Raw genomic sequence first — 22,314 nt, forward strand, 5'->3', positions numbered from 1 at the left:
CAGGTATGTATTCATTTCTCTATGGCTCTCTCAGAGTCATAATTTTAACACAGAGCCCTCTAATCCTAAAACCAGTGCAATAATATTATTTAAAGATGTCGGTTCACTTTTAGAGAGTTAAATTTTAATCAAATACAGTTTTCATTCTTCATAGTTTAATAAAGTTTTCTGTCTTTGAAATCCCCAGAAGTCTCATTATAAAATCCTTAAACATTTTTTTGGAAAATCCTTTATTATTACAATGAAATGCCATGTTATTTCAATATTTTAACATTTTTAGTCTCAGTGTGTTGGAATTCCTTTTTGTACCCGGGCTCCTGTCACTTGTCAGAACATTGAAACTGTATTGCTAAATGCATGCACTCTTCCTTGCCCTAAATCTCTTTTCTTATCCTGAAGGTTAACATACCTTTAACAGTTACTTGAAAGACTTAGGCTCTGCCTTACACCCTATTAGGGAAATAGGCAAATCTGAAGTTAAAACAGGGGCATTGACAAAATGCTGTGATGGAATTAGATGTGCCTAGATACACATGAGAGGTCAGAGTAGGAATACCTAAGCCAGCAATGGGAAGTCATTCAGTGCTTCAGGAAAGGATGATATTTAAAGAAGTAGTAGTTAGCTAGGTGGGAAAAATAAAGAACTATCTTTGAAGGAGAAGGAATAATGGCATGTTCAAAGATGGAGCACACAGAGATTAGAAGAGGCTGAAAAGTTATCATTACAATGGAGAATAGGGTAGCTCGGGGATGACTGAATGTTAGAAAATATAGGCTGTATTATAAATACCATATAGTTTATGCTAAAGATTTTGTGTTTGAGGCTGTAGGTATAGCTCTTCAGCAGAGTGTGAGATCCTGTGTCCATTTCTTTAGTAAGTGTGAGACCCTGTGTCCATTTCCTAGCACCAGAAAAAATTCTTTTAGTTAACTTTTTTAGATTTTAATTGCCAGTTTGCAATTTTGCAAGACCATGTCTCAAATTTTTAAAAATAAAAACACCTAGGAAGGTAGCTCAGTGGTAATGTGCCCTTGAGTCGATCCCCATTTAGAAGGGAGGGAGGGTGGAAAGCTTCAGATTTTATCATGAAAGGAACAGGAAATCACAGAAGGATTTTAAGCAGAGAAATAACCACAACAGTAGTAATAAGAATGAAACCTGGGGCTCACTGTGGAAGGTGAGAAGAAGCTAGGGTAATTCCCAAATTCCACAGTTATTTTGGCGAAAAGATAAATGACAGTGACTTTCACTGTGCTAGAGAATACAGGAGAGCTGGGTGTGGTGGTGCAAGCCTGTAATCCCAGCTACTTGAGACTGAGGCAGGAATTTTGTAAATTTGAGGCCATCTTTGGAAACTCAGTGAGATCCTGTCTCCAAAAAAAAACAGGAGGAAAAAAAAGAATCAGCATTAGATAAAAAAAAGTTAGAGATAATAAATTTCTTTCTGAAAGTATTAGATTTAAAAACCTTTTAATTTATTGGCCTTATTCATTAGAAAGACTTGGAATGAAAATACATAATTTGAAGTCATGAGATATGAATGTGCTTTTGCAAGAAAAAAATGTGAAGTATGAAGATACAAGATTGGAGTCGGGGTCAAGAAAAAATTCTAACATTTAAAGGATAGGAAAAAAGGTTGCATATAGGTATAACGCACAGGACTTATTTATCTAGTCCTGCTATGGGTAGAACAGTACAACAGGTACTATAATAGACCTCTATATTAGACCTGTATAAATAGAGTTATAATATAATATAAAATAGACCTGTATAATAGAGTTAATAGACATTATAGAAGGGGGAAAGGCCCATAAGTTTGGGTGTTAAGGAAAAAACAAAAGATTTATTTGCTATAGTCCTTACCAATACCTTAAACTCTATCTCAAAATAATAAATTCATTCATCATGAATTTTCAAGAAGTGGTTGTCATTGGCAGCATGTTCAGAAGAGTTTGGAACCCTTTTCTACAAGCATATTATAAAAACCAAATTTTTAAGAAATTTTTTGCAGTTGTAGATGGATAGAATGCCTTTATTTTATTTGAATATGGTGCTAAGGATCAAATTCAGTGCCTCGCACATGCTAGACAAGCGCTCTGCCACTGAGCTACAGCCCCAGCCCATTAAAAACTAATTTTATAGAACATATTTTCAGAAACCATATCATTGAGCAAATTCTCTCAAGTTTCAGCTTCCACTTCTAATGTGTTTTTGTGTGGTTTTGTTTTGTTTTGATGGGGTGTTTTTGTTTTTCACAGAACTAGAGATTGAACCCGGGGGTACTTTACCACTGAGTTACATTCCCAGCCCTTTTTACTTTTTATTTTGAGACAGGGTCTAAGTTGCTAAAGCTGGCATTGAACTTGTGATGTTTCTGCTTCATTCCCAAGTTGCTGGGATTACAAGTGTACATCACCATGTCTAGCCCAGCTTCTAATGTTTGATCTTTATAACTAACCTACCTTCTTAGTATCCAAAAATAAACATACAAATATACATCACATCACTTTAGGGAGAGAAGAGGAAAAGAACAACTTAGGTAAAAGTCAAAGAAATAGAAATATTTGTAGCATAACATAGAGAGTTGCCTTCTTAAGTATATTTTTTTAAAAAACCTGCAAATCCAATGCAAAAATAGACAAATGCTTGGAACAGACAAATCAAAAAAAAGGAAAAAATAAGTGGCTCTTACACATACGATAGTCAACCTCACTCAAAAGAAAATGCATTGGGAGGCTGAGGCAGTGGGATCACCAGTTCAAGGCTAGCTTCAGCAACTTAGGGAGGCCCTAAGCAATTTATCAAGATTCAGTATCTCAAAATAATAAATCAAAAGGGCTGGAGATGTGATTCTGTGGAGAAGTGCCCCTGGGTTCAATCCCACGTACCAAAAAGAAAATGCAGGGATTGAGGGTGTAGCTTTATAGTAGACTGCTTGCCTAGCATGCACAAGCCCATGTGTTCAATTCACAGCACCAGAGATAAAAGAAGAAGAAAATGCAAACTAAACTACAGTGGGATACAGCTTTCACCTTTCAGATTGGCAGTTATCAAAAAGATTGTTAACTATCGGTGAGGGTATGTAGATGAAAATACATATTAGTACAAACAATATAGAGATGAAAATACATATTAGTACAAACAATATAGAGATTCAGTAATATAAAAACCATAAATCCTCTTTGATACAACAGTTCCATTTGTAGTAATTTCCCCTACAGATAATGTGATGTGATGTGATATTTGTACAGTGGTATTCATTGCAGTATTATTGTAATATCAAAAGGTTGAAAATGTGACTGTTAGTAGGGGAATCACTAAATAAATTATGGTATATTAACAGAGGAATACTGTGCAGCTGTTAAGAGACTGAAGCATCTCTGTATGTACCAGTGGGGAAAGATGTTAAGATATAGTAAGGTACAGAACACTGGTTGTGTTTTTTTAAAAAACGTATACAGTTGCTTTAAGATTCATAAAATATCTAAAAGATTTGAGACAAAGAATGGTTGCCTTTGGGAGAGATATTATGTAACTAGGGGACCAGGTTGTAAAAGGAAAGTCTCAGACCTCTACTCAAAATATCTTCAAAATATTTCATAGCCCCAAGCTAAAGGCCTGGAAGAAGCTCTGTTCCCTTATCTTTCTGTGTTTAATATAATCATAGATGACCCACTTAGACTGGTAATGTTTAAACTTGAAAAGAATGAAAAGAAGAGGATCCTCTCTTAACCTTTGTGGGATTTTGTATTTTGTCCCAACTCTTCTCAGTCTTTTTTGAACACTGGTACATCCCTTTTTTTAATGTTTGTTTGTTTGGTTTTGGTTTTGGTTTTGGTTTGGGGGTGTGTGGTTTTTTTGTTGTTGGTTTTTGGGGTTTGTTTGTTTGTTTGTTTGAGACAAGGCCTTGATAAGTTGCTGAGGTTGGTCTTTTGTTTTGTTTGTTTTTAAAATTTGGTTTTTTTTGTTTTGTTTGTTTTTAGCTTCTCTTTTTTTATTAGTTGTTCAAAACATTACAAAGCTCTTGACATATCATATTTCATACATTTGATTCAAACGAAGGTTGGTCTTGAACTTGCAATCCTCTTGCCATAGCCTCCTTGAGTTGCTAGGTCTACAAGGTGTGTACGTCACCATACCCACCTCTTCTTAATCTTAAACCATACATTTGACACAATTCTTAATCTACTTTTTCCTGTTTTAAGACCATCTTAGCTGGTAGGGACTTACCCTGAAGAGGTTGGAGTAAGTAAGCCAAAATATGGGGGCACCAACCTCATCAAAATATATAAATTGTGTTAAGAGAATATTAAGCCCTTATAATCCAGACTTCTGATGAAAGTTGATGTTCAATGAAAGGGTATAGAAAGTTTTTCAGTGTTTTTGTGAAATAGCATTTGGTTTCTGCTATGGAAAATCTAAATTTAAAACTTATCCCTCAAAACTATAAAGACATCTGTCTCAGCAGTTCTTATGTTTTGCAAATATTTCTTTCAGATAATTAGCTGTTCAAAAGAAAAAGAAAAACTTTAGGATAAGGGATAGCCTTTGCTTTTTACTTTTTTTTTTTTAACAATTTTTGTCATAAGAAACAACACTGATTAAAAGAAACAACACTAAAGCAAGTGCCTTAAGGTATGGCAAAGGGTTCTTGGCGTGTTTTCAAATTAATCTGTCAGGTTAAAGATGGTAGAACAAAAGATTTCTAGACACCTCCAGCCCTTATCTCCCTTTGGCTTTCCAGTTCTCCTAGGAAGTGAGAGTCTTTGAGGAGAACATAAGATACAAGGAAGGAATATAGTTTCTTTTCAGGAGAACCTACATAGGATATGAACAATTTATGGCAACCCTCCAGGATTAGTTTCTCTTCCAGTTACAGAAGATTTCCAATATTCTGTTGGTATGTTGAGATATTGTAAAGCCTTATATGTGATTACTCATATACCATCTACTCTAATCTAGCTGTAGCTATTTAAAGAGTGACTATTTTGATGTTCAAAAATATTAATAAAACTAAAATCATAAAGGCCCTAATAAGAAGGAAATTGTGAAAAGGAGACCCCTAGATTGCAGTGAATTGTGAGGTCATAGTGTATTGCACCAAATCTAAATCTAAATGTTATTGTGAAATACAATATGTTATATAAAATGCTTAATAAATGGTGACATATTCTGCACAGGATTGTAAAGAAAAAAAAAAAAGTCTAGCTAAAAGACCATTTTCCATGTAATTCATTTGTCTGCTCAACCCTTAAGACATGTTTTTAAAGGTTCAGACCTTAAACCACAGTAGCTATGAAGAGTCTTAAATATAGAGTTTGTTATATGGAAAATCTATAATTAAAATAGCTTAGCAAAAAAAAAAAAAGAAAGAAAGAACTTAGACAACCCTTTTCAACTCTAGCCATATTGATTTAATGCAGTCTCCTTTGGTTTAGTGACTGGTTTGCCCTGTCACTTGGGCACTTTTTCTTTTTAACCTCTGTGGCCTTAATGTTTGATCCTGATAGAATTTGCGTCATTGATCCATATTGCTGCTGTGTGATGTCAACATGTGGGTGTTTAGTTATTGAAACACGGTTAACCTAATGTGCTGCAGTAAATCTCAAGTACTATTTCCTACTAGAACAACAAAGAATGATTCATCTTTGCTCACATTAAACTGGAACTAAAAATAGTAGTATTCACAACTTGTTGTGCATCCATGCACATCAATATCACAGCCTTTGTGGATTTCTAACAAGAACACTAAAAATAACTTCATGTTTTTAAAGAGGTACTTGGTAAACACGACTCCTACTTCAAGTTCTCTATTTATATGCAGTTCAATTTAGTGCTAAAAGTAGACTCTGACCATAATATGATAGACATTCTTCAGATTTATTCTATATAATGTGTTTATCACACATTTAGATATCTGGTACATCTAAATGGATAGACAAATTATGGACATTTTCAGTTACCTGTATATAAGTGAAATTATCTATAATTCTGAATTATACTTTGGCCAGCAATTTTTCAAAGAGTAATTTTTTTCTAAGGAAAAGTCTCTAAACATGTAAGCATAAATAATAACTTTGATCTTTTCTCTCTCTTCTATAACTTACTGCCTTGTTAATTCTTGGGGAGGAGGCCTGTACTAATGACCTGTCACATGTAAATAAATATTGCCAAGTGTGTTATATAGTCAATAAATAAGCATCCCCCTATGAATATTCCAGTTTTTCTAGAACAGCTCTAGTTTATACCTCTCATCTTGTTATCTGACTGGTTTATTTAACATTTGTCTCAGATTTGTCATGTTTTTTAAAGAATAATTTTTTTTAAGTTGTCAATGGACCTTTATTTTATTCATTTATATGTGGTGCTAAGACTCGAACCCAGAGCCTCACACATGCTAGGCAAGTGCTCTACCACTGAGCCACAACCCCAGCCACAACTTCAGATTTGTCATTTTTAACAGAGAATTATTAGTAGTTCCATTAAGATAAACTGTCATAAATTAGGTCGACCACCATTTTGCAGATCCCACTTCTGCCTTGTTCTCATCTAGTAAGTAGTTTTTCCATCATTTGAGTGTTCACTTTAACTGTGGTAAAATCTTACACAACCAGGATAAATCTCTCTCTTTTCCTGATCCTTGCCATAAGAGTGTCAAATATGGCAATTAAAGTACGTGGTAGTAAAATGAATACACTTAGTGTCATTTCCCATTTTTTTTCTCAGTACCTCAGACTTGAGTGATATAAAATATATACATATTATTTCTTGATTCTGGAGTGTTTAAAGTCCACAATTGAGGATCTGTATCCAGTGAAGGTCTCTTTTACAGTAGATATCATGGTGGATGGCACCACTCACAGGGCTCTCTTTCTTTTTTAAAACCACTAGTCCTATCATGGGGATCCTACCCTTATGACTTCATCTATTTCTATTTATCTCCCAAAGACCCAACCTCTGAGTGCTGTCAACATATGAATTTGAGGATTAGGTTTCAAACACATAAATTTTGGGGGAAGAGTTTGAAACCTTAGCACTTTGAGTCTCGTGGTAGTTGCAGAAGTATTTGGTGCCGCTGCCCCTGCTGGCCACTTGGTGTCAGTAGACTATCAACTGGAGGAACCAGTAGAAATCATAGGTTACAAGAATGTGAACTACATTAAGAAAATAATCTAAATATTCCTGTCTTAGTTATATAAAAATATTCTGAATGTTTTTTCATTTATTGCATAAATTTGTGTTTATATTACTTTTATTATTTTACAATAAACTCTTTCAGCAATAATGAGCTCCAAAAAACATATCTAAATTTAGTGAAACACTTGAAAGAATTACAACTAAAGTAAGCAATAGGGAATTAAATTGACCAAATTATGTTGTGTGCATGTATGTATATGTAACAACTAATCCCACTAATATGTATAATAATATAATAATAATACACCAGTAAAAACTTTTTTAAAAAAAGTTCAGTGGGATTTATTTGTAAAAATAACTAAAGGTATTTTATTGTCCATGAAAAAAAAATGTTCAGACCTAAATATTTGTGCATTTCATAAGAAAAATAGTAATGGTAATATCATCCTCCACTTAGCAGAATTTATTCCAGGCTTACCAGACAGCAAGCACCTCAGAAACAAAAATATTTTCTTAATATAAACATTATAATCTTAAAATATATGGGTTGGGGTTGGAGCTCAGAGGTAAAGTGCTCACTTAGCACATGTGAGGCCCTGAGTTCCATCCTCAGCACTACCTAAAAGTAAATAAATAAATACGTAAATAAATAAAATAAAGGTATTATGTCCATCTACAACTAAAAAAAATTTTTAAAAATATTATGGAAAGGAGTTAGTTGAAGTATCAGCAGTTCAAATTTATATCAAACATAAGATACAACAGTATAGGCAGTTTGATGAAAAAATATAAATCTTTTTCCAAAATTTGGGGAAATCTCATCAGTCTAAGAAATGGGAAAAATAAGGATAATGTGATTTTTTTCACATTATAAAATTTATTCAGTTTAAAGGTCTTTTTTAAATTCTGAAGTTTAATACTTCCTACTGAAGTTACAATATTTGAAGATGAAATATTCTCTCATTGTGAGGTGATGTGATAAAAACAAGATAGACTCCCTTCTGTTTGTCCTCAATTTCTTCTTTCCTTTTAATATCTTTACTTGACCTAATTTTAAAAAAAAAAAATGGTTGGTGATTCACTAGACTTCATTTTGAAATTTCACTGGTACACTCCACCATGCGGCCAGCGCAATGGTTTCATTAATGAGGTTCTTGGCATAAAAGTTAGTTAGTGAGATCGAAATAAACACACAGACTCAGTTACCTTTTTCTATGACCAGGACCGAGAAGGCTCCCCTCTCTGGTTACCACCTCTAACCGCCTGGCAGGGCAGCAAGGATTACTCAGGGCTAGCAGGAAAGAGAGAGAGCGAGCACGCCAGGGAGTAGCCTTTTATTGGGGAACAAGAAATTCAGGGGATAATTCCATCCAATGAAGGTTGAAGGGGGGCTGCACTCCAAGGTCAGGTTCGGTGATTGGGCCCCCCGGGGTCAGTGGTCAGTCACACCCCCACACGGACGGGTTCTCTCAACAGGAGAGGGCCGGGAAAGCTCCGACACAGCCAGAGCACCTCAGACCCTAACTGGGAGTCACCCAGTCACGTGTGAGAATGGCTCCCGACAGTACACAAAATCAATGCTTAGAACATAGTAGGTAAGAAAACAGCCATCTCTATTGACCATTCTGCAGTTAATACCTAGTCTTCCTAGCCTCCCCCATCCCCCAGTTCACCTATAATATATCTGGCTTTAGAATGATTCCTACATTAGCTTTCTATTGGTATGATCATATAAAGTATAATTTTTATTAAATTAATACTGTATAATTTAAAGGAGAAAATTATAGGGAAAGAAATTATGAGGCAAGATGACTAAGGCCTCTGAAAGGCAAAAGAAGAAAAACATGACAAAAAGAAAAAGGAACAAGATTTGGTTTGTGCTCAAGGAAAAAATTATGGGTTCTTATCCTTTGCTCTCTTTATCTTCCTGAAGTCATTTGCATTTATCATTGTCAGTCATCTCCCAGCAATAGACATCCTCCTGGAACTCTTGGTTAGTAGCATTCAGTGCCCTCTCCCTGGTACTTTTCTCTGTGAACATGCATCATTAATGGCCTAAGATGCCTGAGCTTACACATGTTATTTAGATACTTATGCAGAACCTATATCTTAATGCTGCCTCAAGAATCAGGGATATGTAATAGAGTCAGTCCTTTGAGGGATCAGATAAAATTTTGTAGAGGAGAAAGAAAGATGCATTTCACATCCCTGCCCTCTTATATTTTAGTCATCCAAAATTACTCTTTGCTGAGCTATATGAGTCTGCTGCTTAAATTTTCTGACATGCAGATGACTGAGACTTTGTATTACAGTCAAAATGCAGCCATATAAATAGCTGATCTTGTTTACTTATTGCCGGGGGGAAAAGTCATTTCAACTTTTTTTATAATTCTATATTTATTCTAGCAAATATTCACTTTTCCATGGTCATCAGATATTATGTCAAGCATGGCCCACTAGTGACATAGCTATTTTCTATTTATTATTTCAATCCATGCAAGAACTGGGGAAATTATTTCAACTTTTTAAAAGTTGTTTCTGCAAGTCAACTAGTTTGACTGCCTTAGATGTTTATTTTGCAGTTCTTTTGGAATGTACATTGCTTAAAGTGTTGGACATTAATTGTTGCTTTACTGAATTTTTCCCACTTTAGTTTTTTTTTCCAAGCCAAACCATTAGGGTCATGCTGTGTGCAGTATGAGCCATACTTGATCTGCAGAGGACTAGTTTGACAGTGCAGTCATAGCATTTAATTTTAATCAGAGCATTTCATCTCACACAAACCAAAGTACATTTATTGACCAACTCTAGTTATAGCATAAGACCAGCCTCACTTCTTATTTTTTATTATTTTTTCTATGTTAAGTTTCCCTTTAATTTGTTATCCATTGTGTTTTGTGTTTTTACTGCTTTTTGGTTTAGGTTGCCTTCACTATCTTTGAGAACAAGTTTGGTCATTGACTGTTTTCCATACAATATCATTTCCATACATATGTTTCTTACTAGAAACTTAGACTCTTACTTCACAACATTTAGTGAGACATATTTGAGTATATTTTACTTTAATATAGTTATATGTAGCTGACATATATTTGAGGTGAATTGTGTTGGATCTTCTATCCAAATGGCAGGACTTTTCAGTGTGCTTCATGTGTTCTAGGAGTTTTTAATGCCTACCTTCTGTACCATTCTAACAAAACTTACCTTTGTACCCTTAATATTGTCACAGTTACCAGAGAGCTCTAAAACTCAGTATAACTGAAAGGTCCTTGAAAGTAGGAACCTTGTCAGTAAGACTGAGTATTAGAGCTCTCTGGTATTATACTTGTTAGTATTACTGACAAGGTTCCTACTTTCAAGGACCTTTTAGTAATACTAAGGAAAATGTTATTGTATGTTTGTTTCCTAAAGACCTTCTTATTTAGATAATTTGCATCCAACGATTTTCCTATAGGAAAAAAAAATCTTAGAGGATGCATTGAGAACCTATGGTTGCATAGTTTTCATTTTTCATTCTTGCCTGAATATGACAATTTTAGCAAATTTTAGTAATTCATAAGCAATGAATTACTTAATAGCCAAACTTGTTCTGAAAGGTAACTGAAGAGATACATGTAGCACCAAAACCAAAAAGCAGTAAAAGCACAAAACACAACTGATGACAAATTAAAGAGAAAATAAATATAGAAAATGTACCTGCTTTTTATTATCATAACATTGTCTCAGGTATTTTGCAGAGACCTTTCTTAATAGCATGATATATCATAGCAGTTGTTTGAAGTTAACCAGCATTCCTTAAACAACTGATTTTCAGGTAGTCTTGTCAAGATGAGCACTAACACTATTCTTGGGTGACATTGCTTTACACTCAGTTGTGTAGTAAGTACTGTAGCACTTCACAAATATGAAGTCATTTAGTCTGCATTATATTCTTATGAATATATATGACTATTATATATAATATGTAATTATATGTAACATATTTTTTATTCCATCTTATAGGTGAGGAAACTAAATTACAAAAAGATCAAGTAATTTGTAAGGTCTCATAGCCATAAGCTATTATTAGAGTTAAATGAACTAGCTCAGAAGTTCATGCTTCTCACCACTTCTTATGCTGCTTCTGTTGTTAAGTCTATAACAAATATTACAAATTATTGTAAAATGAATGGTAAAATAGCACAATAATACCAATTCACTTGAAAATATTTTGATGCAAGTGAAAAAAAATGTGATTCACTCAGTATTGACAAGTATAGACTGGTATTTTACTAGTTTAAGTGACACCACCTGCTTCATGGCAAGCATAGCAGGCCATAGTCATAGCTTAGACTTGTCTCATAAATAATAAAGAATCAGTTGTGGGTTTTAAGCAAAGGAGAAAACAGATTTGTTTTGTAGATCATTTTAGCACTAATGTGAGATGTATTGATTACTAGGGACTGGGGTTAATGAGTTGCATTAGGAGACTGGTAGAAGAGTTCTGGAAAGACATGAGTATCTCTAAGACACTAGCAATAGAATAAAAAAACATGGATTTGAAAAATATTTGGGAGACTATCAGAACTTCCAAACAGCTGGTATGAGGAAATAAAAGTCTAGGAACTCTCAAATTTCTCTGTTGCAGTAGAAATTTAACCTTATCGTTAAGAAAAAAAAAAAAGTAGTGGAGTGAGTATTGATGGAAGAATAATTTTGAGTTTCATGTGGACTGACTGTTACAGGCCTAGAGCTCATGAGAAAGGTCTGAATGAGATATAGAACTATACATTTTCAGGAGAGTAAAGAAGGTCATCTTAAAGAGATCATGTAGAGTAACAAAAGAAGCAAGCCAAAAGCAAAACTCTCAGGAAAACCAAAATGTAGAGGAAGAACAGAAGATGATTCCTTAAGGAATTGAAAAGGATCTGATCAGAAAATAAAAGGGGAACCAGGAAAGACTAGTATTTCAAATGTTAAGGAGGAATAATTTGAGAGTTGTCAGCAATAACAGTTGGATTTGGCAAATAAGAATTTTATCTTAATCACTGTTGCCACTATAATCTAAGAATGTTCTGGGTGTGACTGCAGTGGGTTGACATGTAATTTTGAAGAACTTCAGTTTCATTTGGTAGACTGGATGCTCTGGGAAAATGTCTTCTTATAAAACAAGATCTTCCATAAGATAATTTTAATTGCATTGCTTTGACCACAAGAAGTAAAAGGCTCATCCCAAGAGTTGGGAATCATGAAATAATTGCTGAGACAATTGGTGATCCGTTTCTATTTAAAATAGAATAAGATCCTTTCCTCAGAACTTACCCAAAAGTCAGTTCTCCAAAGAATTACATGTGAAAGGATAGATGTAAAAATAATAATAAAGGAAGACTAGCATGGTAACACGCTCATGTAATCCCAGTGATTCAGGAGCCTGAGATAGGAGGATCAAAGGTTCAAGGATGTCTCAACAACTTTGTAAGACCCTGACTCAAAAATAGAAAAGACTGGGGTCTGGGGTTGTAGCTTAGTGGTAGAACATGTGAGGAAGGCACTGTGTTCAATCCTCATCACCACATAAAAAAATAAATAAACAAAATAAAGGTATTGTGTTCATCTATAACTACAAAAAAAATAGAAAAGACTAGGAATATAGCTTGGTGACAAAGCATTCCTAGATTCAATCCCCAATACCAAATAAATAAGGTAATCTCCTTTTTAAAAAGTTGCTCTTATTATTATGGAATACAGAGAGATTTCTTTAGACACAGACACAATGCTATCAAAATATATTTGATTCCATTACAATTAAGAATTTCTGTACATCATAATTAAATAAAAACAAATCATAAACTAGAAGAACATGTTTTCAGCCAGTTTAACCCTAAAGAATGAATACCCAGAAAACTCAAAAACTCTTATCAATCTGTTTAATAAATAGATTGATAAAAAATGGATTATATTGGGCTGGGATTATGGCTCAGCAGTAGAGCGCTCGCCTAGCATGGGTGGGACCCGGATTTGATCCTCAGCACCACAGAAAAATAAAGGCATTGTGTTGTGTCCATCTTCTATACCTAAAAAATAAATGTTTTTAAAAAATGGATTATATTGGGCTGGGGATGTGGCTCATGCGGTAGCGCGCTCGCCTGGCATGTGCAGGGTGCTGGATTCGATCCTCAGCACCACATAAAAATAAAATAAAGATGTTATGTCTACCGAAAACTAAAAAGTAAATATTAAAAATCTCTCTCTCTCAAAAAAAAAAAGGATTATAGACATGGACTAGGTGATATAAAATAAGACCAAAGTGAAATTGCAAAAATTTTTTAAATCTGAATACCAAGTAGTAATGAGACTGAATCATTAGAACCTCTTATACATGATTGACTAACGGGAATACAAATTGATGTACTCAGTAAAATTATTTGGCACTGACTTATGAAAATTAATATTCCCATCACCCTAAGACCCAGCATTTCTCCTCCTAGGTATACAGAGTACCTTAACTATGTGGGTTGACACATACAGAAATAGCATCAATGTTCTGTCTAAAACATTAGATTCTTTTCTCCCTCTCTTTTACTTCTTTAGTGGTGTCATTAAGTGTCATGGGTTAAAAGCCTGTCTACCACCAAAGACTGGAATTTATATCTCCATCACCTTGATTAAACCAAGGATTATCTCCATCTCAGACAATTAAGCCAACAGCCTGCTACATGAGATCTTTTTGGGTGCCTGCTAGACATTTCAAATGTATCACATCCAAATCTGAATACCTGATTGTTCCCCAGTCTGTTTCATTCAGTTTGGTGCTATTACAAAAGTACTGCTGTAAACATTCTAAATCCTATCCTTTGGTGATATATGTAAGCATTTTCATTGCCTATATACTTAGTGGAAGTATAGGGTATGCATTTGTTCAGCTCTGCCAGTTTTCCCAAGTATTGTACTATATTCCCACCACTAATATGTGAGTCAGGTGAATTTTTTTTAATTTTATAATTCAGATAATATCTTAAAATCCAGCCATGGCTACCCATTTCAAAGTAAAGCCAAAGTCCTCACGATAACCTACAAGGACCTGATGGAATCTCATTCACTTCCATCTTTCCCAGTGTTACCTCACTCCTTTTCTTCTCCTCACATATTCTGCTCTCATGACACTGGTGTCCTTGCTATGTCTTGAACATGCTTTGGAGCCTATGCACTGGTTTTCTCCTACTGTGCAGAATAATCTTCCTTCAGACATTCACATGATTCATTGCCTCCCACCTTTCTTTCTCATCTGCTCAAAAGTCACCTTCTTAGTGAAATCTAAATTGATACCTGTATTTTAAGATGCAATTTTCAGTCTCCCCCATCACCACTAGCTCATCTTGGTACTCAGTCATCTGCACCCTGGTCTTTTTCTCCCCTACTCCATAACATTTATCACCTTCAAACATATTCCCAACATATATGTTCTTGAATCTATATGGTTTACTTGGATATTATTTATTTATTTATTTATTTATTTATTATGTTATTAATTATTTTCTTCCCCCCCAATATAAACTCTAGAAGGGCAGGGATTTTTGTCCTTTTTCATTTAATGATATAGCCAAAGTATCCAAAACAGTATCTGGCACTTTGTAGACATTCTACATGTGTTTGTTTATGAACAGTAAGTGAATGATAACAAACATCAATAACAAAAATTTTTTTAACTGGAAAAAAATCCCAAAGTTAGTGATAGAATAAAGAAATTATAGTTATTTATATGAAGTAGTAAATGAAAATGAGGAAACTACAATTACAGGACCTTACATGTTCGATCCTCAGCACCACATAAAAACAAATAAATAAAATAAAGTTATTGTGTCCAACTACAACTGAAAAAAAATATTAAAAAAAAAAAAGCAAGTTACTGCTGGGCACAGTGATGCACACCTATAATCCCAGCAGCTTGGGAGGCCAAGACAGGAGGATCGCGAGTTCAAAACCAGCCTTAGTAATGGTGAGGTGCAAAGCAACTCAAGTGAGACCTAAATAAAATACAAAATAGGGGATGTGACTCAGTGGTTGAGTGCCCCTGAATTCAATCCCCGGTACCCAAAAAAGAAAGAAAAAAAAAGTAAGTTACTTAAGATGCTTAATTTTTAAGACTCAAAAGCAAGCAAATTAACGTCATTTACAGGTATACGTGATTTCTTTTTAGAAAATTTTTTCCCCTGGGGATTGAACCCAAAGTGTCGTGCATGCTAGGTAAGCATTCTACCACTGAACCATACCCTTAGCCTAGAAAACTATTTGTAAAAGAAGGGTAATAATAAAATAAAAAATCAGAATAGTGGAGACTGCACAAAGTGATTGGATGGTAAAGGAGTAAATGGACCCAACACTTGTGGACTGTTTTTTGGCTTGGATAGTAGGTATGAGGTAGTCACTTTAATGTGTCTAACGACTTTACTATTTTCCTTAGTATGTATCAAACTTTTGTTAATAATTTAAAAATGAATATAAGGTCAGAAAATAAAGTCTGTTCATGTTAATTTTTAGACGATTGATTAAAGCTGGGCACAGTGGTGCACGCACACCTATAATCCCAGCAACTCAAGAGGCTGAGGCAGGAGGATCACGAGTTGAAAGTCAGCCTCAGCAATTTAGTGAGGCCCTAAGTAACTTAATGAGAGCCTGTCTCAATAAAATATTAAAAGGACTAGGAATGTGGCTCAGTGGTTAAGTACCCCTGGGTTCAGTCCCTGGTAACAAAAAAAAAAAAAAAAAAGATTGATGAAGAGTGATAGCTGATGGTATCACAGGGGGAAAAAAGTGTTATTATTTCTTGGAGAGGGATAGTGTATATTTGAAACTTTATCATGTTTGTGGGCACAAAAGAGTTCAGAGAGGTTGAACAGAAGGAGAAGGTGAAAATGCAGAGATGAGTGATGAAGCAAAGGATCAGATAAAAATAGAAGTAGAAAGATACCTTTGACAGTGCTTTTGAAAATAGAGGGAAGAGGTAAGAAAAGTTTGTAAATAACCTTGAAAGAATTCAGTTACACGTTGAGAGAGATGGTTGAGGTCAGGTGGAGAGATCTTCAAGCATAGTGAAGATTTCTAATAATCTCTCTAGAAAACAAGATAGGGACCAGGGATAGATTGCTGAAATGATTATTGAGCAGTGCTAACAGCTGAATAACATTGGAGATAACCAAATTAACAAATATGCCAATCTGAATACCACTTTATTTCTGTTGTTCAGATTTAAGAAAAGAGAAGGTATTTATATGATTAAGATGGGAAATTTTGTGAGGAGGAGAAGTGAAAAGAAGATATGAATGGGAAAGGAAGCCAGCAGGCTGTAAAGAGTTTGTTTTCAGGAGAAAAGAGGAGATCATAATGACAAAGAATAAAAGTTATACAAGAAAGAGAACTGGAGAGGTGAAAGATACGGTGACCAGAAACTGAAACATGACAGTTGAAGATTTTAAAGATGATTAAGTGGAATTATATGTCTTTGAACATAATTTACTGAAAACAGAGTAAAAGAATTGAGTTCAAGAAATTTTAAGCATAGAGTTTTGTTGTTGTTGTTGGGGGTTTTGTTTGTTTATATTGGTTGTTTTGTGGTCCCTGAGAATCAAACCCAGGGCCTCATGCATGCCATTGGAGCAGCACTCTACCACTGAGTCACTTATCCAGTCTCAAGCCTGGGGGAGGGGGATGTCCCATTTTTTTAATTGGTGCATTATAGTTGTATAGTGGGGAGATATGTTGCTTCATATTTGTACATGCACACAATATATCATTCCCAATATCATGACTCATTGTCAAAGTTCTCAGTAAACTAGACTGAGTATGACAGCTGTGAAAATGGAAAGAAGGTGGTATACACACATTCCATGATCTCAAGGGAAAAGAGACTTTAGCCTGAAACAGGAATAATGGTAATGAGAAGCAGCCTTTACCTAGAAACTTCCAGCATTGCCTCAGGAGAGGATAGGGAGCTGCTGGGGAAAGTGTGCTGGGACGACCAAGTTTCATAAAGGCAGCACAGGAAGTGTTCTTCTGTGTTAGGGTTAGGGTTTCAGGGGAATTTATTTGTAGTGGGGAAAAGGGTTCTAGTGAGTACAACAGGAAAAGGACATCTAGTTGAAGAGATTCCAAAAATGGAAGTACAACTGTGTGAATGTGAGCCAAAATGAGAAAATGGGCTACAGGGGATTGCTTTTTGTTTTAGGGGTGGATGGTCAGAGGCATGGTTAGGTTTACAGAGGTTTGATGTAACTATGAAACTACTCCAGAGTCTTCCACTTCAGGGCAGCCCTACTTTTTAATGGGAACTTGGAAATAAACAATTACCCTGCTTGTAAAAAACAGTCCTTTGTTTTCTTTATCTCCCAGGAGCTATCTACCTATTCCTCCAAGTTACTTCTTTTTTTTTTTTCAAAGAGAGAGAGAGAGAGAATTTTTTAATATTTATTTTTTAGTTATCGGCAGACACAACATCTTTGTTTGTATGTGGTACTGCATGCCAGGCGAGCGCACTACCAGTTGAGCCATATCCCCAGCCCCCCAAGTTACTTCTTGACAGTTTTTTTTTTCCACCCTCTTAGGAGACACGGGGTATTTGGATATGGCTTACCCTTTTTAAAATATAACATTATCATTAGATAAATCTGCCTTTCCCTTACTGTGTGCCCTTGGCAAGTTACTTATCTGTAGTTTGCTTCTTACCTATTAGCGATTCTACTTCAGTTGTGAAGATTGAGTTCTCAAACCCAAGCAAAGCACTCCAAATCCTGGCACATATTCTGCATTATATAATTATCGGTTTTTTTAAAACATATGATGATCATACTTTTACTTATAAAGACTATCCTTTATTGAGTGGCATCATCCAGTGTACTTAGTGTTTAAATTTATCCAACTTGAGTCTCATAACAATGCTATGAGGTTGTTTATTTTAACTTCTTCACAGAAAGAAACTAAGATCCAAAGAAGAGCACTAACTTGTCTTGCTAGTAAATATTGAAGCTGTTATTAAAACATTTATTTTAATACCAAAATTCATTTTCTTCCACTGTACAATTTATTGTAAATCACAATCATTATTTGTATATTTGTGTTAATTAATAAATTTCCTCTGAACTTACTGATACCATAAAGTAATGAAAGGCCTCCTTAAAGTTCTTAAGTCTTCTTCTCCTCTTGTAGCTAAATATTAGTATCCTTCCTGGTCTCTACTTATTCTTAGAACATAAACCTGAGCCTGTCTTTTCATACTTAATGGATTGGAGTGAGAATGCCATCCACTAATCATCTATTTTAATATCCAGGTTAAATCTTTATAAACAGAAAAAGAAGACAGACATAACAATAAAAGTGCTAGCCTTTAGTAGCTAGAGAAACAAATACCAGCCTGCAGTATAAATCCCACCTTTTAGGAACATGTCAGTCAGGCCATCTATATTCTATATACAATTCTTTGTGTACTGTGGATATTCCTTAAGGATTAAATACGTAGAGTGGATTAAGTTACTCAGTGGCATTTCAAACGAATATCTTTTAAAGCAATAAATAATTTACATTTATTTCAAACTAGTAAGTGAAAAATGAGCAGCAGGATGGGTGAATAAAGGAGAATATCATGCTTTCAGGGGTATTATCAGTAAATAGAAGAGAACTGCTTTACATCAACTATTTATTTCTATAAGGTGTATTTTGATGAGCTTTTAAATTGTTTCATAAGAAAGTTTGAAAGATGGTCACTTTCAGTGCAAGGGCAGTAAAAATCATTGACTAATTTTCTGTGTCAGAACTGGTGCAAGAAGGAATGTTTCCTCCCCCGTTCCCTTTTGCTCTCCCGGTCACAGCAGGTCACGTGACATCCATCACGTGACTCGGTCAAAGGATCTTTTCCTCTTACAGCTTTGCAAAAAAAAAAAAAGCTAAGCCGTTCTCCAATTAAAGCTGTTAACGTGTACTACGCTGTTTCCTTGTTGGATTTTCTTGTTCTCTGCTGCTACTGTAAAAACAAAATGAGTGGTAAGATTTGCTGGTTTTGAAAATTTGCTTTTATTTTAAAACATAAAAAACATTGTATTAATCTGAAGTCTTGCGGCGTGGTTTTTTGAATAGATGCCAAAATATAATCTCTATAAAATATTTTAAATTGTTACTATGTAGTTTTAAGAAGATTAGTCTCTATGTTGAGTTAGACTGATTTTATATACCACAGTATATCCCATTTTGGACCCTTTATTTTACTACGTTTTTCTTATTAAAACGAAAATATGAAAATTGGCATCAGATTATTTGGAAGCCATTGTGAAAGCCTGTTTGTAAAGAGAATGTGTAGCACGTCAGCAGTCAGCAGCCCGTTGCATTTTAAGAATTTAAATGCTTTGACAAATTAGGAGTTTTTTTAAAAAAAAATTGCTCTTAAACATGAATATGCATTAACAAAGAAAAATAAAGAAGAATTTCACTTATAGTAGATGAAAATCTTATGTACTAGCACTTTTTAAGAATTGAGGTGGAGAGGTTTCCAAATTTAAGACAGTTGCTGAATAGAATTGTTTTCTCTTCTGCAGGTTTTTAGGATAGGAAATGTACCCCTAAAAAATAATGAAAAACTGTAATTTGGAGTAGATTTTGCTCAAAATAGGTAGAATCTGAAGGAGCTGCTTGGTGTATCCATAGTTGTTTCAGTATAGCTAGCTATTCTTGTGTGAAGTGTGCATTTAATGATACAGTCTATAATAGATTTAGCTTCTTCCGTGGGGCCAAATCTCCCTTGCTGCATACAAATTTCTATCAGTCTGTAGTTAATCTTTTAAAACTTCTTAAATTAAAAAATATTGTTGGAATAAAGGAAGCAATCAAACATTTGCATTATTAAATATGCCTGGCTTTATTTAGGGTTTTGCTACCATAAACAGCAAGGGCAAGAGAAATAATGCTATAAATAATTGTTCTGAACATCATACTAATATTTACTATGTTTATATATTGTGGGTTTACATTTTCATTGTTGAATGTTATTTCATACTAGTGTTTTAATTACTAAATATGGTACTGATGAAATTGTCTTTTTTTTTAAAAAACTTAGCCATTTATCATTTCTGCCTCCGAATAAGAAAATTTACTTGCTAGAGTAAAATGATTACATCAGAGAGAAGCAAATTAATTGGTATTATTCCTGACTACAACTAGTAAGGATTTCTTATTGGTTTACTTTAAGTTAGGTTTATTTTGTTTTGTTTTCAGTATCACACTTAAACATAACTAAAATTATGAACTATTTTAGCTGCTGTCAAAAAGTAACATGGTAGGCTGGGGATATAACTCAGTTGGTAGAGGGCTTGCCTCCCATGCACAAGGCGGTGGAGGGTCAATCCTCAGCACCACCCAAAAAAAAAAAAAAAGTAACATGGTTTGAATTATAGCTACAAGTATTTATATAGTTTCATCTCTATTAAAGGAGGATAACCCAGTGCAAGTATGTAGTTTTACCATTTTAAATGTTATCAGCAATAACAGCACACACCTGTAATCCCAACATCCTAGGAGGAGTTCAAGGCTAGCCTCAGAGTTTTTTTGTTTGTTTGATTTTGTTTTTTCTCAATTGTTTTGATACTGGGAATTGAACCTTGGGATGCTTTACCCCTGAGCTACATCCCTGCCCTTTTTATTTTGGGACAGAGTCTTGCCACGTTGCTGAAACTGACCTCAAACTTGGGGTCCTTTTGCCTCAGCCTCCAGATTCACTAGCACCCTGTCTAAAAAGTATTATTTTGAAATAAGCCTTTTTGCATAGAAGTGTAAAGCAGCATACAAGTTTCATGTTGTAAATTAAATTAATAGGTAATATTTGCTTAAACTTAAGAAAATTTTGTTCTCTCATGGTTTTCAAGGAAATGGAAACAAAGGCAGCCTTAACTCCCCTTTGAGACATTAGAACCTAGCTTTTAAGACTTAAGTTACATCAATTGCCAATATGCATAGTATTTTAATATTTATGTAGTAGAGTTTATATCCTTAGAAATGAAACTGAGCCTGGTATATTGGCATACACCAGTAATCCCAGCTACTGAGGAGAATCCAATGTTCAAGGCTAGCTTGGGCAATGTAGCAGAGACACTTGTCTGTAAATAAATGGGGTTTTTATTTGTTTCTTTTCTTTTTTTTTTTTAAGGGGACAGGAATGTAGCTTGTGGTAGAATGCTTGCCTAGCACACATGAGGACCTGAATTTGTCCCCAGTACTGCAAAAGAAGGGGAAAAAAGAAAAGAATAGTGCTTCTGTTTCCACATCTAGAAAATGAGGATAGTGGTGAAATTTCTCTGATAAAATCATCATAGGACAGAAAACTGTATAAAAGGCCTGGCATATAGTATGTTAGTATTAGCTGTGTACAATTAAGATATTCTAAACAACTTTAGGAATTTGGTAGGCTTGTTTTGGATCAGAGAAGTATTTTGTTGAGAAGTTATTTTCATAGCCAGATATTATGGAGTATAATTCAGTAGTATACATTCCCTCTCCCTCCTTACTTTATCTTAACCACTTCAGTATTTGCTTTCTCCTATCCCTTCTATTCTTTCACCCTTTTCCTTTTTCTTCCTCTTTTATCCCTTCTGTTTTCCCTCCATCTTCCCTCTTCACTTTCTTCCAGGCTGCTCCCTTATCTCTCCCCTTTCTCTTCTTACCTTTTTCTTCCTTTCCCCTTTTTCTTCCTCTTGCCTTTCTCCTCTCCTTCCCTTTCCCTCTATTCTCACCCCAACCCTGCCTTTCCTTGCCTGTTTAGCATTTCTTCTCCTCTTGCACCCCGTTTTCACATTCTCTTTTTCTTTCCTGCCTACTCTTGCCTCAAACTTCCCCTCCCCCATCACCATTGTATTGTTTTGTCCTCACTCCTCCCCCTTCCCTAGAAAGGCTGGAATCTGGATTTGCTGGAACCTCCATGCTCTTTATTGTTTTCCTAAAGCATGTGTAATATTACCTGTAGTTACATTGACTGGCAGATTTAAATTCTGCATATAAAAACGATTCTTTCTCGATTACATTAATTATCAGATTCCTTATTTGCTTAGAAATAAGAGATTTCTTTGAAAAGGTTTCATTTCAAGTGATTAAAACTAGTGGGTGAAGGATACAGTAGTCTCAAGTTACAAGAAGAAAAATCTGAAAGTGAGATACTTTTCTAAAAA

General features: G+C 34.8%; 1 protein-coding gene across 2 annotated transcripts in view; it reads left to right on the forward strand.

Annotated features, from left to right (window-relative positions):
* Fndc3a (fibronectin type III domain containing 3A) overlaps nucleotides 1-22,314 on the forward strand; it is a 159,683-nt gene that overhangs the window by 71,693 nt on the left and 65,676 nt on the right. Inside the window, exon 1 of one of the 2 annotated variants that reach the window (XM_076872030.1) lies at nucleotides 19,066-19,147. The exons of the other annotated variant lie outside the window; for it this stretch is intronic. Within the exon in view, the coding sequence (XP_076728145.1) occupies nucleotides 19,141-19,147 (7 nt within the window). The 5' untranslated portion in view covers nucleotides 19,066-19,140. Of the gene's footprint in view, nucleotides 1-19,065; nucleotides 19,148-22,314 lie in introns of those variants that run through there. 2 annotated transcript variants of the gene reach the window in all.

Source organism: Callospermophilus lateralis, chromosome 12, assembly GCF_048772815.1.
Source record: "Callospermophilus lateralis isolate mCalLat2 chromosome 12, mCalLat2.hap1, whole genome shotgun sequence".
Lineage (NCBI taxonomy): Eukaryota > Metazoa > Chordata > Mammalia > Rodentia > Sciuridae > Callospermophilus > Callospermophilus lateralis.